Here is a 16,691-nt window from a genome sequence, read left to right on the forward strand (position 1 = left end):
AGACAGCTGACAATAGCAGTAATAATAGTCTATGGCTGTATTATTTGGTATCCCCTGTGTATTTCAGGCAGTGAGGCTCCTAGAAATGTCAAACTTGCACAGTAGGCCTATGTCTACCTGTGCCCCATTATCACAGAGAAGGGGTTTGATTGATATTGGGTGTAATTACAGTGAGAAACACAGTGGCTACCAAATTAGACTCACTCATATTTTACCTCAGACACTAGCAAAAGAAAAATCAGTCGTGCCTGTGGAACGATCTCATTTTACGCATGCGCAATGCGCTAGGGGATACAGATTTCTGAGGGGGTACTGAATTGGTTACAACACCTGTGCAGTACAAGGTATGTGTTGTGGCTAATAATAAGAATTCCCTGCAAAGCAGCTTCTTTCAACAGCCCCAGGAAGATCACTTAGTGATGTCATTTCCGTTGTCCAGGTCTAAACATCTCTTCTACAGTCTCAATGGCTTTCTTTAGGTCAAAACTTTTATAGTGAGAGCGCTGGGTGTTGTATTGACTGCAGTGCAAACGCTCTTGGAGCGGTGTGTAATGAATGTGGATCTTGCTGTTTTGTTCCATTGGGGCGCTTTGATCGCCGGGCTTCTAGTGAAGCTGAGGAGGACCCGCAGTGAAGACAACGTGAATGATCGTGTAAAGTGAAACTGCTTCCAAACAAAATGCAGGCACTGTTCAGCGCACTGAACCTTCTGCTTTTGCTAATGCTATTCGGATTTTATCCGTCTATGGTGAGCTATGTTTGTTGTTTTTATTTTGTTTATTGACGTAATAATTACAATTATATGTGATTTTAAAGTGTGTTTGATGTGGTCAGCGCTGCAGTTCTCCAAGGATCGATTACAGGCATCTGTCTTGTTGTTCTGGTTGTCCTTGTCAGACACATCATTTGGTGTATATTTGGAGAATATGGCAAGGAAGCTTGTTTAATCCCCCAGGATATTAAAGCAGTTGTATTCGTAGCTTGTGTTATTTGCATCCTGTACTTGCAAACACAAAATATGCTGGGGGAATTGTATTGTGTATGTGTATGTCGTATGTTTACCTGTTTTCCTTTGCAGTTGTTGAAGGCGATAAGGTGGAGATCATATTCAGTGTTGAATATTTCTTAAGTACGAGCTATATGTGCATATTATACCTCGACTGAGTTTAACTTTCAGCGTTTCAGTAAAGGAAATAAAGAACTAAGATGTGTGGATTATCATGTGCATCCCGTTATAGACTAGTATTAGCGCGCGATGTTTAACAGGCTCCAAAACGGATGGTAAAAGCAAGTCTACTACATATGAACAGACTTATACTTTACTCGGTTGATTTGAAAGTATTTAATGCGTCTTGTGCTGAGTCGTAAAACACGTGCAGTGTATATTATTTCTAATCAATTATGCGCTGTGGGGTTTTATCTAAAAAAAAAAATCTAAAGAAATGTCTAAATATGTATTTTGTTACTTAATTTTCTATTGTAAATCCTAAGCATGCAATACATGCACATTCACAGTGTGTAGAATTGAACATCAAATGCAAAGTAAAATATTAATGACGTTGTTGGCATGGCGGTTTTAGATAAATGTGTCTTATTTAAGGAAGGCCAACTTTGTAAAATATCTGATCTAAAAATAATAAATACAAAGAGAGGGATAGCCCTATGGGAACTGATACGAATATTTGTGAAAACAAGTTTATTGATATTTTACCTGGACAGAAGCTATAGTTTGCTACAGAATGGCTATGAACTTGAATGAACCGCTCTTTCTCTTTTTGAGAAATGTAGGCACCAGAGTTTCAGTTTCTCGAAATAAAGATTAATAATAATAATAATAATAATAATAATAATAATAATAATAATAATAATAATAATAATAGTCTGAGGCTCTGCTTGTCTGCTTCTGGATCCAGCCTGTCAAATTGTTAGACCATGATGTGAGCAGCACTGATCCACCGGAAAATAATGGCAGAGTATACGAGTATACATTCCCCAGGCATCTTAGTTTAAGCATCGTTTTATTATTGCAGTGCAACATTAGAATACAATTGTGTTATTAGTCAACCGCAGACATTCAACCTGCCTAATATCAAGGACGCCTTTTAAATTAGAAATGATATATATATATATATGTGTGTGTGTGTGTGTGTGTGTGTGTGTGTGTGTGTGTGTGTGTGTGTGTGTGTGTGTGTGTGTGTGTGTGTGTGTGTGTGTGTGTGTCTGTCTGTGTGTGTGTGTGTGTTAAGTAACACAACTACAACTTAAAAGCCACATATAGGAGTTGCCAATCTGTCTACGTGTTTAGCAATGCAAAGCTTGCTTGTCTGTCGCCACCTCATGGATAACGTGATAAGATGCTCGTAGATCTGAGTTATAAACCGTGCAAACCAAACTTGAAAAAATAAAATACATACATAAATACATAAATAAATAAATAAATAAATAAATAAATGTATTCAATGTGACATTAGTCCGATGCAATTGTATTCTTGTTAAGATCTTAGGGAAGTTTCGTTACAAAACTTTGATTTATTCAAATATAAATAGGCTATATACTGTGTGACTTTTTTGAAGTAAAGGGTACTTTTTGTAGAATTTCAATATCTCTTGACAATAGCAACAAATAAATTGTATCCCGTATTTGGGGTTTGTATACCTGTCCATGGTGCTGAAACGTGAAACGTTACTGACAGAGGGCGAATATGTTCTTGGTTTTGAAAAATGTTGTACAAGTGATTTTTGTCATCAGTTGTTTTGGAGATGTGTCGGTTAATGCTTGGTTGTTTTTGATTAAATTGTTAAATCTAAAAATATTTCTGATAACGGTTAAAATGATTAGAATACTAATTGCAAGTAATGTTTTACATGCGTTTTAAAACAGCCGCTAGTCAAGTATTTAAACGTGCACTTAACACGAAATAGGTTATTTGACAGTTTTAGTCAGATTACCATAATTTATGTGTTGTAACAAACAATTCATCAAAGTATTAAATCCATTACCCAGTTTGTGTTAGGCTACAGACCTGTTTTATAATTTGATACTTCTAGTGAATTAATTTACCTTGAACAATATTCACCCTGCACAATATTATTTTACTATACTGGACGGATATGGTTCGATGTATTACCGCCACTTCTGTGTGGATATACGGTTAGATTTAAAATCAATGAATCTAGTAATCAAGTGGAGAGAGTCATTGTGTTCTCATCACTACTTACATGGATTTAGACAAGAGCACGACCACTGTTAGTAATGTTTTACGTCCGCTGCTGTAAATTCGAGATCAGATACATTTTTCTTAAGCCTTTCTGTAATTACATTATCGATTAATACATAGCTGTCCTTTAACTGTTTCATTTCCATGTCTTATTTCAAATGGCGTTTGATGCACTAGTGGGAGATAAATAAACATATACACTACTTAACAAAGACACGTTTAAAATAGCTATTTATGATATACTCCAATAGGGCAATACCGTATGCCTGTGTCTTTGTTACGTATTTCCTAACATTTTAATTATGGCACTGCTACCCTTTTAAAAGTGTCTTTTAAAAAGTGTGTAATCATTTTAACAGTATTAAAAAAAAAGTTGGGGTGGCAGAGCCAGACATTTAATCCTAGGGTTTGTCCCATTCAGACATTTAATCAAGTATTGAATTGGACAATTTTAAGTACAGTAATTATAATAACTTTGCTGTCAAGCAATAGTTTCTCATTCGCAGTGCATGATAAGTTTAATGTACCTTATCCGTGGGGCAAACAATGTTGTTTTGTTGGAACCAGTACAGTTTATGATATTAAGACTGATGCCAGAGAACCTTACTGTTTACTGTGAATCAATGACCTCCTCACAGTAAATTATCATGCTACCCTGTGGCCTGTTTGTCAATCAGTCTGTGAAGTACCCTACCTGGAATGCTATCCAACCCATTGCAGTGAATCTACAGTAGCCAATGTACTATGGGTCCCTAACTGTTGTCTTACTTATTCCCTTTGGGTTGAGTATATGCCATAGATCGTTTGCTGTTGTGGCTAAATGATTCATCTTGTGGTGCTATATCCTGCTTTGTGGACAACATTGACTAGGATCAGGGGTCCATAAAGATGCTGCTATGGATTGCAATTTGTTTTGCAGGATACTAAAAATATTGAAAATATCAGGAGACATGACTATAACTTTATGCCTTGCAACCAATAAATAACAGCCACAAACAATGGCCCTTATTAATGACATTTTATCTCTTGCCTAATTGTGTTTTTGTAACTGGCGTCATGGTTTCCTACTGCACCTGTTAAAATCTATTTGCATAGCTCCAAATGTTTTATAGCGTAAATGTAAAAAGTCATACTGAGTGAAATTCTGGAAGACTGGAAACGTTGGTCAGGAAAGTATAATCTAGTAATTAAATCATGGACATTACAAGTATAATCTTAACATTTACAAGTGCACTGAATATCAGTGGAGTTCATTCTTGGTCTAATAGGGTGCCTGTGGGTTAAATAGTAGGCCATAGAAGAAAGAATATTCTGCAGTGTCAAGATAACAAAGGAGGGTAGTCCAATGAGTAAAGAGTCCTAGTAATCGGTTTATTATGTGACAAATACATTCACCCAATGTTCAGCTGCTCTTATGGATAGATACTATAAACCCTAGGCCAAGTCACATTCTGAAGGTAAAACGTTTCTGTTTTGGGTGGATTTGATCCTAAAAAGATTGCACTGGTTCTGTCTGAAAACCCACATTTCTTTAGCTCGAAGAGACTCTGTCTAACATAATTGAACACATAGTGTGGGGGAGTAAGCATCCAATAAAATGACATCAGTTTAATTTGTGTTGCCGAAAGTTCAGATGTGCTGTTTGAAAATAAAGACATACATGAGAAAATTATTATTTTAGTCAGATCTTGCCAAAATACCCCTGTAACTTATATTACTGAATAGATATTCCAGATGAAATGTTATTAAAATAACCGGTCCATTAGATGTTGACTAGTGGTGGAGCTGCATTAAATAACGTAATGTTAGCAGGAGGCCACACAATACAATATTATGTCAGTGGTTGCAAAAGCAGCTGCTGCATAAATCCGCAAGCAAAGTCCTTAACCGATTATCACCATGCCCAAGTGACATTATTGACCCTTAGCAAAGAGGTCTCTGTGTAGGTTTGTACAAATCCAGACTGCAAGACCCATGTAAAGCAAGTACTTAAGTCATATCTCCCAGGTACTGTGAATACATTTAGTATAAAGATAGGACAGGGAGATGCATTCTCTATAATTTCAATCAACTACAGTTAAAATGGAATCTAATTAAATCTAATGATAAAATATAGGACTTAAAAATTAGCCTTGGGATTATAATATGTGATCTTTTAAAGTCTGGGATGATAACAAAACAGAGGAAGCAGGCCTGTGTAAGTGATGTTGATTTTTATTTAACCAGCACCAATGCTTGGAGGCAACAGCAAGTAGGGACAAGAACAAAGTAGTATACACTGCTGCCTTCACCATCTAGATGGATCTTGACACACAATTGCATATTTTCGGTTTCCTTTAAATATTAGAAATCATTAAGCCAAAAAAATGAACAACGTCAACATAGATTTTAGTTTCTTGACACCTTTAATGGCAGTAAACAAAAGAAAACTAAAATGTGGCCAAAACTAAAAGCAGTCATTACAAGAATGGGGACTTTGAACAATTATAGGGAATTTTTGCTTCAAAAGTCAGGTTTGGTGAAATTTCAGATTTTGTCCTAATTTAATATTTAAATGGTGGCAGTATCTAGATCCTTTCAAATGGATTTGCTAACAACAACAGTCATGAATATTCACTGAGTTAAATAACCTCTTTGTAGACCGAAACGTGTTGCCTTGAAATACCTGAGGAGTATTAATTATGTGGAAAACTGGAGCAAAGCGAGAAAGAACCTACAAAGCACCTTGAACTCCCAAAAGGCACAACCTGTCATTTGCTCAGTAAATGTGACAGGGATATATTTAACAAAAGGAAAATAAAAAAGTTAAGGACTTGTTAAAAAAAAAAAAAAAAACCTTTTACTCAGATTTAAAAAATAGACCAAAACTAAACAACTTTTGTGAAATATGAATTGACTGGTTAAAAAATACATCAAAATAAAATAAATACAATGGAAATGTACATTAAAACCAGTGGTAAACTTCCTTTAAGAAGTTTTGAAATAACATAACAGTAGCTAAAATATCAAGATGAACATAACCATCACTATATAACTGGAAGATATAAAAAGACTTTGACATGGTAGATGGGGATTTAATATGCAAGTGCTTAAATGGTTTGGATTAATCAAAAGCTCAGTTTGTATGCAATTCATTTCTACGAAGACCCTTTCCCTAACAAGACATGTGATCCTGTTCCTTGGAAAAAAAAAATCTGACCCATCTAAGTTTTGAGTATGCTGATATTGAAATCTTTAGATTGATACCATTGTCCGTAATCGTACCTTGGTCATTGGTTTAATTTTTTAAGTCACAAAAGTGCAATATGACTTTTTTTAGCATGGGCCACATATTATTATTTGTTTAATTATCCAAAGCGAGTTACAGAGACTAGGGTGTGTGAACTGTGCATCAGCTGAGTCACTTACAACTAATTCTCACCCGAAAGACGGAGCACGAGGAGGTTAAGTGACTTGCTCAGGGTCACACAATGAGTCAGTGGCTGAGGTTGGATTTGAACCGGGGATCACCTGGTTACAAGCCCTTTTCTTTAACCACTGGACCACAGCCTCCTATATGCATATGTATAACTTAAACTGTTAAACTGTTCAGTGAAGTGCTCCTCCTTTTAAAACAAAACACACACACACACCTGTACTCTCTTTTGAGTAATGAAAGGCTTCATTAGGAAGGATCCTTTCTGCAGGCAAAACTACTGTAGATATTGCAGCATATGGAACCATTTGCACAGCTATGGGATAGAATAAGAATAGGAAAATGATCAAATGTTCGCAAAATAAAGTACAAGATAAAGTGTAGTCTTAAACTAGAATGTTCTCAAAATACATCGATTTGCATTTACTGCTGTTTTAGGGCCAGATTCTAAGCTGGGAAAACATTGTGTGATGTAATCAGTTCTTCATGCATTAAACTGAACTACTGCAAGTGATCGATATTGCTAAGGAATATGAAAGGTTTGCTGAAGGTTTATGATGGAAGTGTGTATTGCTTGTGTTCCAGGCTGAGAGAAGTGATGATGTCTAAGGTAATTGTTAGGAATCAATACATACTATAATGTAACTGTACATGATTTGACAAACTGTTTGCAAGTACCACAATGGAGAGAGCTGATTAATAAAATGTTGTTGAACATGTTTTCTGGTTGTAATAGGGAAATAATATATGAGAAAATCCATGAGATCTTTCAGTTAGCATATCATTTTTTAATTTTTTCTTTAGTAGTCGCCAATTGATTTTACCCTGGTTTTTTTTCTCCCAATTTGAAATATCCAATTGTATTTTAGGCTGAGCTCACCGCTATCACCCCTTCGCTGACTCGGGAGCGGCAAAGACCAACACGCACTGTCCTCCGACTGCTTATTTTCACTCTGCAGGCCCGCCATGCAGCCAACCCAGAGCTACAGCGTCGGAGGACAAAGCAGCTCTGGTCAGCTAACAGGCAAGCCCGCAGGTGCCCAGCCAGTCTACAGGGGTCGCTGGTGCGCGGTGAGCCAAGGACACCCTGGCCGACTTAAGCCGTCCCCCTCCCGGGTGGCCAATTGTGCGTCGCCTCCAGGGAACTCCCGTCCACGCTCGGCAACCTCCAGGCTGTAGAATGGATCCTGCACTCCACATGGAGCACCTTTACCAGATGCGCCACTCGGGAGCCCCTCAGTTAGAATATCATTTTGACAGATGTTTTATGTGGTGCTGCACAATAAGCAGTTTTGGGGCTTCCAAGTTTGTGTTGTTTTTTATTTGATATAATTAAGAAATTAAAATGTATTACACGAACAGAGTACTACATCTTCAAAACATTTTTAAAGAAAGCACAGACATGATCTTTTAATTTATATATAAAAAGAGCATGCCTGTGCTTTGTTTAAAAATGTCTAGAGGGATATTTGTAACCGCATCAAAAAACAAGTCAAATAATATCACTGCCAGTTTTATTTGTAGCAAAACCTCATTTAAAGTAAATTTCAACCTTTTTAGTAACATGTTAATTGAAGCATGGGTAAGTTCTATTCATAATTCTATAGGGTGATGCAAAAGTTTTGGCCATAACTGTAAATGTAAAGGTGATAAACAGTATCAACTTGTGCACAATAATGAATGTTAAGTACAGTTCTATGTGGTTGCTTTTGAATTTTGTTCCATCAGCAATTTAGTAATGAGACTTCATTACTTTTGAAAAAAAATACAAATAAAATAATAATCTCTTGAGGCTGCATTCATAAATTTTTAAGAAGATATATAACTATTTTGAAACCAAATTTACCATCATGAAAAATAAAGAACATAAAAGAAATAATACTAGAAGGGTGAACAATTGAGAAAAGCAGGAATAATATAGCAAGTTTTCCTATATAAACTATACAAGTACCATAAAAAGACTTTAATAATCAGGAATCAGGAAATACAGCTACATAAGTGATTATAAGTTTGTGTGCAGTTCAGTTGAGTTGCACAATGGAATCATTTAAATGTTTCAGTAACAATGCAGAAACTTTATATGAACTCGGTGTGTATGCACTACCATGACACCCCATTGATCCAAATGGGAACAATACAACTCTGCTGGAGGTCCAGGCAGCTGTGCTCAGCAGTGGATTTGTAGGCTATTCTTTTATACAACATTGATAGCTTGCCGTGCACAGCTGACCTCTGTTGTTTTCTAGCAGTAAATCACTTGCGGTTCATGAATTCTATCAGGATATCTGGCTTTATTGTTCCCATAATTGCATATGTTGTAATATGTTATACTAGAAAGAGTTAAGGTCCCCACAAAGATAGTAACTCCTGAAAAAGCGACATTGTGGGGACGTCCCCACTTTGTAATACATGTTTTTAAGAACTAAATATGCCTTCAAAAAAAAGAAAAGCCAAAATATTTACTTTGTTGTCGACTTTCACCCTGTGTGGAGTTTTGTCTGACTGGAGTTAGAAATAGTAAATCAAAATATAGGAATGCAAATGTGTGTGTGTGTGTGTGTGTGTATAATTTAAGACAAAGGGAGATTTTGTTTGGAATCAGGGTTTTGAACTTTAAAATGTTGCATTCTGAACTTTAATATTTTAGATTCTGAAACAGTGGTGCCAAAGTTAAGATTCAGTTCGCTGGAGGTTTTCCAAATCTCAAACCTCACTTGCAAACTTTTATAAAAGTGTTTCAGATGTGGATAACTGCATTGTGCACATCCAAAAGTAGAGTCTGCAAGGGGCTAAAATAAAGAGACCCCTTTTTACACCAGTCAGTGAATATGAATAAATACTGAGCATGATTGATATTGTACAATATTTACATTAACTGATCCACACTGGGACGCTTTATAGAGTTAGTAAACAACAAACATTTGTATCATTGAAAACTGCTTTTTAAACCAGCAAATGCACTTAGGTTTTTACTTTCTAGATTCCCAGAGCACCCTGGCAATACCATAATTAGCACATTTAACTTTATCAGTCACTTAGCCTTCCCTATTTAATCATTTTCCTTTCTTTAAAGTGTATTTATTTAAACAAGCAAGGCAGTTTGCATTCATACTAATGTGCATTATAATATTTGAATTAGAGCTTTGAATACGTCACTAGATCTTACAAACCAAGTGTCAAGTTAAGGGACATTCCATAATAGAATGGCACAAGCAAATGTTATTTAGTAGGTATTTGTTTTATGAAAACATAATTCTATGTGTATTTACTGTCTATTTTTTATTAATTTATTTGTAACTATTCATTAATTTGTCTCTAGAATACAGAAATGTGTCTGAAGAGAAAAGTAATAATTGACTAGTCTTTTTTTCAGCTGACTATAATACACGTGTAGTGACCTAGAATACAAACCAGTAGACCAGTATCATGCAAAAGTTACCATTTTGCTTTAGGATTAGTCCGTTTCTGGGTCTTTGTATTCTTGCCTTTGTATTTAATGGTCACGTCTTTGACTCGCAGCCTGCACTAGGCTGATAATCAGTTACCCTGAAAACTCATTAGCTCCGTAGCAATGAGCCCTCCGCTACTGAAGATAGGTGCTGTTCTCAGTACAATGGCAATGATTTCTAACTGGATGTCCCAAACGCTGCCATCTCTAGAAGGACTTAATAGAACGCGCCTATCAACGTTAGATAGTGTAAGTATAAGCATAGAGCCTTTGTACAGTGGTGCATCTGAATAATTAAATGTGTGTGTGTGTGTGTGTGTGTATATATATATATATATATATATATATATATATATATAGGGCAAATAACTTAATGTTGATTGAATTGTTGCTGCTGTGATTGTCTGCCTGGAATAAAATGTTCTATACTGCATTAAAGTATGTTGCTTTGTTCCTTTTATGGTATTATCAGTAATTAATGTAAGAGTAGAATGGTTTCATATAAATTGGCAAGGGAACATAACCTACAGTAGGTGGTATTCTTAGAACTATCCATGGTTCTGAATTGTACAGCTGAGCATCTACACATGTATAGCATATTGCAATGTTTTGCTTGTTAGATATACATTATAAATATATTATTATTATTTATTTCTTAACAGAAATTGTTACAAGATATCACATTAGTTTTACATACAATTACATTATTTTTTACATACAATTACCCATTTATACAGTTGGGTTTTTACTGGGGCAATCTAGGTAAAGTACCTTGCTCAAGGGTACAAAAGCAGTGTCGCCCACCAGGGATTGAACCCACAACCCTCTGGTCAAGAGTCCAGAGCCCTAACCACTACGCCACACTGCTACCCTGAAATATAGCCTGATTATTTATTCCACCTGATACACATCCATTATCAATTGCATCAGTGTGGTCTGAATTGTAATTAGTATGTTTAATCATGAGCAGTTAAATTTAAAAATCTCTTTGCAGCACATTTACTTGTTTTCACCATTTAGGGTCATCATTTTGATTTCCTTGGAGACATGAATACCATCAAATATAAACAGTTTTGAAGCTGATTAAACTTAGCTTTCCAATTTACCAGAATTCAAGACTGCAGTTGCAAAAGATTGCAAGAGGCATTAAGTATTTGTACTGGAAACAAATAATACAGTGTGCTGCAATTATTTTAAACAACTTCAAAGGTCCATCAGCATTACATTTTTAGATAACTTTAGCTGTCAAACTTAACATTTCTAATTCTGTACATTTGAACATCTAACATTGATTAAGCCATTGATCAACTCTCAATTAACTAAATATGTGCTGGCATAATTCATTAATCACATAGGACTATTTAGTGAAAATACTTCATGCAGTTAATACTGAACCAAGTAATACATGGCAATTCAGTCACTAAATGAAATGGCCCTTAAAAGATGTTCTTTTAAAATTAGGATCTTTTTTTCATAAAAACACAAACCTTTCAAATAAATGAATGCAATTCCACGACGATTATTATTGGAAGTTAAATAATGAGAGAAACCCAGATCAAGACAAAAAACTTTTTGAAACTTTTTTTTTTTTCATTTTGTAGGTGACAGAATTATTATGGTGAATTCTTGCTTGGTTTTATATATTTTTTGTGATTTTATTTTGCATTCAAACTGGCACTACTAGATTTCTACACCCATTAACTTGAATGCATTCTAAATAATACAATAATAAATAATCGCTGTAAACAGTAAACGTGTCTAAATTATATTTTGTTGTGATTTACAGGGTATATCTGTTAACTAAGTACAACATATCCCTTTTGTACCTAGACTATTGGTCCAAAGGAAGGCTGGCAGGTGTACAGTTCAGCTCAAGACCCAGATGGTCGCTGTATATGTACAGTGGTGGCCCCTGAACAAAACCTCTGTTCCAGAGATGCAAAGAGCAAACAACTACGTCAGCTTCTGGAGAAGGTAGCTGGCACTTACAGTAACTCTTGCTGTAGATATATCATCCACAACTATTAAACACTCAATAATGCTACGTTTAGAAATGCTAGAAGAAAGAAAAATTCAATGACAAACAGTAGCAGTCTTTTTCAATAACATTTTGAAGACATTCTAGTCTAATTGTTTGTCACTAAATTTAAATTACTTTTAGTATTTCTAAAGTAGCTGTTCCAACACCACAGACCTGATTCTGGGCAGATAAGATTAACTACATTTGCAAGCATGTGCAAATGTAGTTAACATAATTGACCATACATGCAACCAAGGTAAAATTAATTAAATCACCCTGTTAATGTACTTTCGTGTCAGAAAGTAAGCAGTTATTCATTGTATTGTTTTTTACAGGTCCAGAATATGTCACAGTCCATAGAAGTGTTAAACCTACGGACGCAGAGAGATTTTCAGTATGTTTTGAAAATGGAGACCCAGATGACAGGACTAAAAGACAAGTTTCGACAAATAGAGGATGACCGAAAAACACTTATGACAAAACACTTTCAGGTATGGCGCAGGAGTATTATACAACCACTCAAAGTACTATAAGACATATGTTACGTATTCATTATTAGATACACAGGTTGAAGTCTCCTTAACAAATTGTAAAGTTTAGATTGAAGTTGTATATTATATTAACTGTTTTTTCTCATACTAATGGAACTCTTAACAGGACCTTCAGGAAAAGATGGATGAACTGCAGCCTCTAATCCCAGTTTTGGAGCAGTATAAAACAGATGCCAAATTAATCGTGCAGTTCAAAGAGGAGATCCGTAATCTGACTGCAGTTCTCACTGCAATCCAGGAGGAGATTGGAGTGTATGACTATGAGGAACTACACCTGCGTGTGATCAGTTTGGAAACAAGGTTACGAGGCTGTATGACAAAACTGAGTAAGCCCCAATTGAATGTTGATCTTTATATTAGAGGGACCTTTGCTGAGTTGTAAATGGTATTACCTGCTCTGAAACATGAAGTGGTCTGGTTGCACCTGTTTGCTGGGGTCCCTTGTGTGTTTGCATGCTAACGAGGATAAGAGATCACTATTATGTGAGCTAGAAATGTACCAGAAAATAGTAATGATCTATACATTTAAATTGGTATTAATAAGTATTAATACATATTGCCTTTTAAGAAGTAAAATAAAGTTCATTTTGGATTTTAAAATGTAAACCGCTCTGTTAATAGTGATTTGTAATTTAAGTGTTAATAAACTAGCTGGTGCCAAAACCATGAACTTGGCTTAAAGAATCTAGAATCTTATCTTCTAATGTTCCTTCATTTACAGCATGTGGAAAATTAATGAAAATCACTGGACCTATTACAATCAAGACATCTGGAACGAGATTTGGAGCATGGATGACTGACCCATTAGCATCTGAAAGAAATAATCGGGCAAGTGTTTTTATTATTATTATTTTATTTTTTAAATTTTTTTAATGCAAATAATTAAATGGGGGGGGGTTATTGTCACACAGTTTAACCAGTTATAAAGACTGGAAAAAAACAAACAAACAATATTCCGTATTATTCATAATTCATAATTAGATATAGAAGACTGCAGCCCTATACGTGCAGCTCACGACTAACTCCTGCTTCTTCTTACATTCTGATGCAGGTTTGGTACATGGACAGTTACACCAACAACAAAATCGTTCGAGAATACAAGTCTATCTCAGACTTTGTAAGCGGGGCAGAGTCAAGGACCTACAACCTCCCGTTCAAATGGGCTGGCACAAACCACGTTGTTTACAACGGCTCTCTGTACTATAACAAATACCAGAGCAACATTGTCATCAAGTACAGCTTCGACACCGGCAGGGTCCTTGCCCAACGCGCCCTGGAGTACGCTGGCTTTCATAATGTCTACCCGTACACCTGGGGAGGCTTCTCAGACATTGACCTTATGGCTGATGAGATAGGCCTTTGGGCCGTGTATGCTACCAACCAAAATGCTGGCAACATTGTCATTAGCCAGATTGATGCACAAACATTGGAAGTGCTCCAGAGCTGGAGCACTGGCTATCCTAAAAGAAGTGCAGGAGAGTCATTTATGATCTGTGGGACACTGTATGTTACTAATTCCCATTTAACAGGAGCCAAGGTTTACTACTCCTACTCTACAAAGGCGTCAATGTATGAATATATAGATATTCCTTTCCATAATCAGTACTTTCACATTTCCATGCTAGATTACAACGCCAGGGACAGGGCTCTTTACGCCTGGAATAATGGACACCAAGTATTGTTCAACGTAACACTTTTTCACATAATTAAAACGGATGACATGTAGACCCCTTTTTTTTGCATAGCAAAAATAATTTGTGATAATGACCAACTTTTTATTTTTTCGTAATTGGACAGTATGTACATTCTTGTTCTTTGATAGTGATAATGCCTTTTCTACTTATTTTTCGGCTCATAAAATATTAGAATCAAACAGTTCTCTACTTCAAATATGTTTAAATCAAAAGATTATAATCATTGGAACCATGGTTTGAAAAACAAGCCTGCCTTATTTGTTTAAGTCAGAGGCTAATAATAGCTTTTGTGCATGAATGTCAAGGATTTTGTTGTTTTGCCTTTTCTTCTTTCTTCTAACAATCTATCTCTGTCTGCAGCTAACAATGTTTTTAGTAGTGGCTATTATGTTTTAGCTCAGAACCTTTGTTCTTTAGAATTATGTTGTTTAGTGTAAAAATATTTGAGTCCAAAAAGTTGACCAATAGATTCTTCTCCAAGATAATGACATGTTTTCAGTCATTGCAGTAACCGTTGTATTTTGTTCAATGCCTCTGTGAGAATCAACTCAGTATTATTTTTTATAAAAGATAGTGAAATTTAAGTTGCTTCCTAGCTTATTTAATTTTTCTGGTCTTATCACTGCTTTCTATCTTTAAGTATACATGTGGACAATATACTTCCCCACACAAATGCATTTAGACACCAGCAGAAATATATAGAACCGTATTTACAAAACAGACTGGATTAATTGCAAATCAGAGATCACATGTCAGTGATGTGGTTGCTGGTCTTAATTGCTTATTCTTTCATAAACCTTTCATGAAGGTTTTGATGTTCTGTACCATTACAGTACATGTGTTAGATTGACATCTGCCATAACATTGTTAATATGGTGTACGGTCACCATGGGGCACCAATGAGGCTTGACATGACAGTTGAGTATGCAAGGTATTTAAAATGTTCTAAAGGAATATATGACCATTGCTTAATGGTTTTTGTAATTTGATAAAGTTGGGGTTATGAATGTATCTGTCTTAAAGAATAACCCATAGATGCTCAATAACATTTAGATAAACACTGCCACCATTTGGCATATTGATAAGCTAGTGGATTGCCATGATTCTGACTAAAGAGTAGTTAGTGGTACACAAATAAAGTTCTGATGTTTAATGCTTTCAGCCTTAAAAACTGGTATTTATGTACTTTTGGATGAATATCACAGATACCCTTTGCATAACATATGCATCAATCATGTGTGGATCTTTTTATACAATTGGTTATACAGTAAAGCTGCATATGGCAACCCCTTAAACATTGGCGTACAAGTAAAATGTAATATTTTTCCCCACTTAATGCTGGTCTTAATATACATCTCTCTTTCTGTATTTCTCTTTGTTCCTTTGTAAAACTCTTCCCCCAATCTCCATATCCAGCAGAAAAAGTACAATTAGTTTCCTTTTAAAATGACCTTATCTTTCTTTCTTTATTTTCATTTGTATCCAGCACTGGTTCCTCACCCTGCCAAATGAATTCTAATGCACCATGCTCAAAAACAGAAATTATAGTACACTTTATTTATTCCCCTGGCTCTGTAAAATTCACCCTAGCCAAGAATTGCTTGTGAGCCACTATTGATTTTTCGCTTTCCAGGGGTTGGGCTGCTAGTGTCACGTATTAGAAGGGGAAATTTCCTTCCATATCAGCGTAGAAATCACTTTCTCTGAAGATTACCATTGATTTTTTTTTCTTCTGAAAGTTTCTATCTGTGTGTGTCACAGGCAATGTGTATTTCATGCAGCAGTTCAAGGAGAATGGCTCTCTCGCTTCTCCCCTATCAAGGTGGACTGTTTATCTATATTCATCCCATGTCAAGCAATGTAAACCTTGTGTTACAAGACATTTTATAACGCTTGCTCATTTTTGACAAGCTTTGCTTATCTTTACTTCCTGGGAGAATATTGATTAAGATTGACTTGGTATCATCCTTTTTATTTCAGCATTTAGCTTGAGAAATGGAAAGCAAAAACATATAATGGCCCAAGCAAGACCATTGTGTCCTATGGAAAAAAGGATTGCATTTCAGTGATCATAAAGTAGACATTATTGTATGTTGAATTACACTATACACTGGGTTGTATCCCTACAGTATTATTGGACAATAAGAATATTTCACAATAAGAATATTTATTAAATATTTCTAGATAACACAAGTAAAGACATATAAGTGAAAATGATACGCAGAAACAGCTAAAACAACAGAACAGGTAACATTTTAATATGTAGTCAGACTACAGATAAATATAGTATAATCGGTACATGGGAAGTCTACAGCCTTTACTTGGTATGCATGGCTGGTTATTCT

The 16,691-nt window shown here is 35.5% G+C and overlaps 1 protein-coding gene across 3 annotated transcripts; it reads left to right on the forward strand.

Annotated features, from left to right (window-relative positions):
* Nucleotides 1-320: 320 nt before the first annotated feature.
* Nucleotides 321-14,930, forward strand: LOC117404026 (noelin-3). 3 transcript variants are annotated; one of them, XM_059031697.1, is made up of 7 exons: nucleotides 321-748; nucleotides 7,503-10,330; nucleotides 11,912-12,055; nucleotides 12,437-12,592; nucleotides 12,759-12,978; nucleotides 13,374-13,480; nucleotides 13,704-14,930. In XM_059031697.1, exons 2-7 carry the CDS (start codon nucleotides 10,205-10,207, stop codon nucleotides 14,376-14,378), a joined length of 1,428 nt encoding a protein of 475 aa, XP_058887680.1. In that variant the 5' UTR covers nucleotides 321-748; nucleotides 7,503-10,204; the 3' UTR covers nucleotides 14,379-14,930. The 3 variants fall into 3 exon arrangements, with proteins under 3 accessions (XP_058887680.1, XP_058887681.1, XP_033862550.2); XM_034006659.3 differs by lacking the exon at nucleotides 7,503-10,330 and having other exon boundaries at nucleotides 322-748; XM_059031698.1 differs by lacking the exons at nucleotides 7,503-10,330; nucleotides 11,912-12,055.
* Nucleotides 14,931-16,691: the final 1,761 nt, after the last annotated feature.

Source organism: Acipenser ruthenus, chromosome 10, assembly GCF_902713425.1.
Source record: "Acipenser ruthenus chromosome 10, fAciRut3.2 maternal haplotype, whole genome shotgun sequence".
Classification (NCBI taxonomy): Eukaryota; Metazoa; Chordata; class Actinopteri; order Acipenseriformes; family Acipenseridae; genus Acipenser; species Acipenser ruthenus.

Coding starts and splice junctions, on each gene's coding strand:
- LOC117404026 (XM_059031697.1), top strand. CDS start 10,205: ATGAGCCCTCCGCTACTGAAGATAGGTGCTGTTCTCAGTACAATGGCA. Junction 10,331..11,911: donor GCCTATCAACGTTAGATAGT/GTAAGTATAAGC, acceptor TTTTGTACCTAG/ACTATTGGTCCAAAGGAAGG. Junction 13,481..13,703: donor CATCTGAAAGAAATAATCGG/GCAAGTGTTTTT, acceptor ATTCTGATGCAG/GTTTGGTACATGGACAGTTA.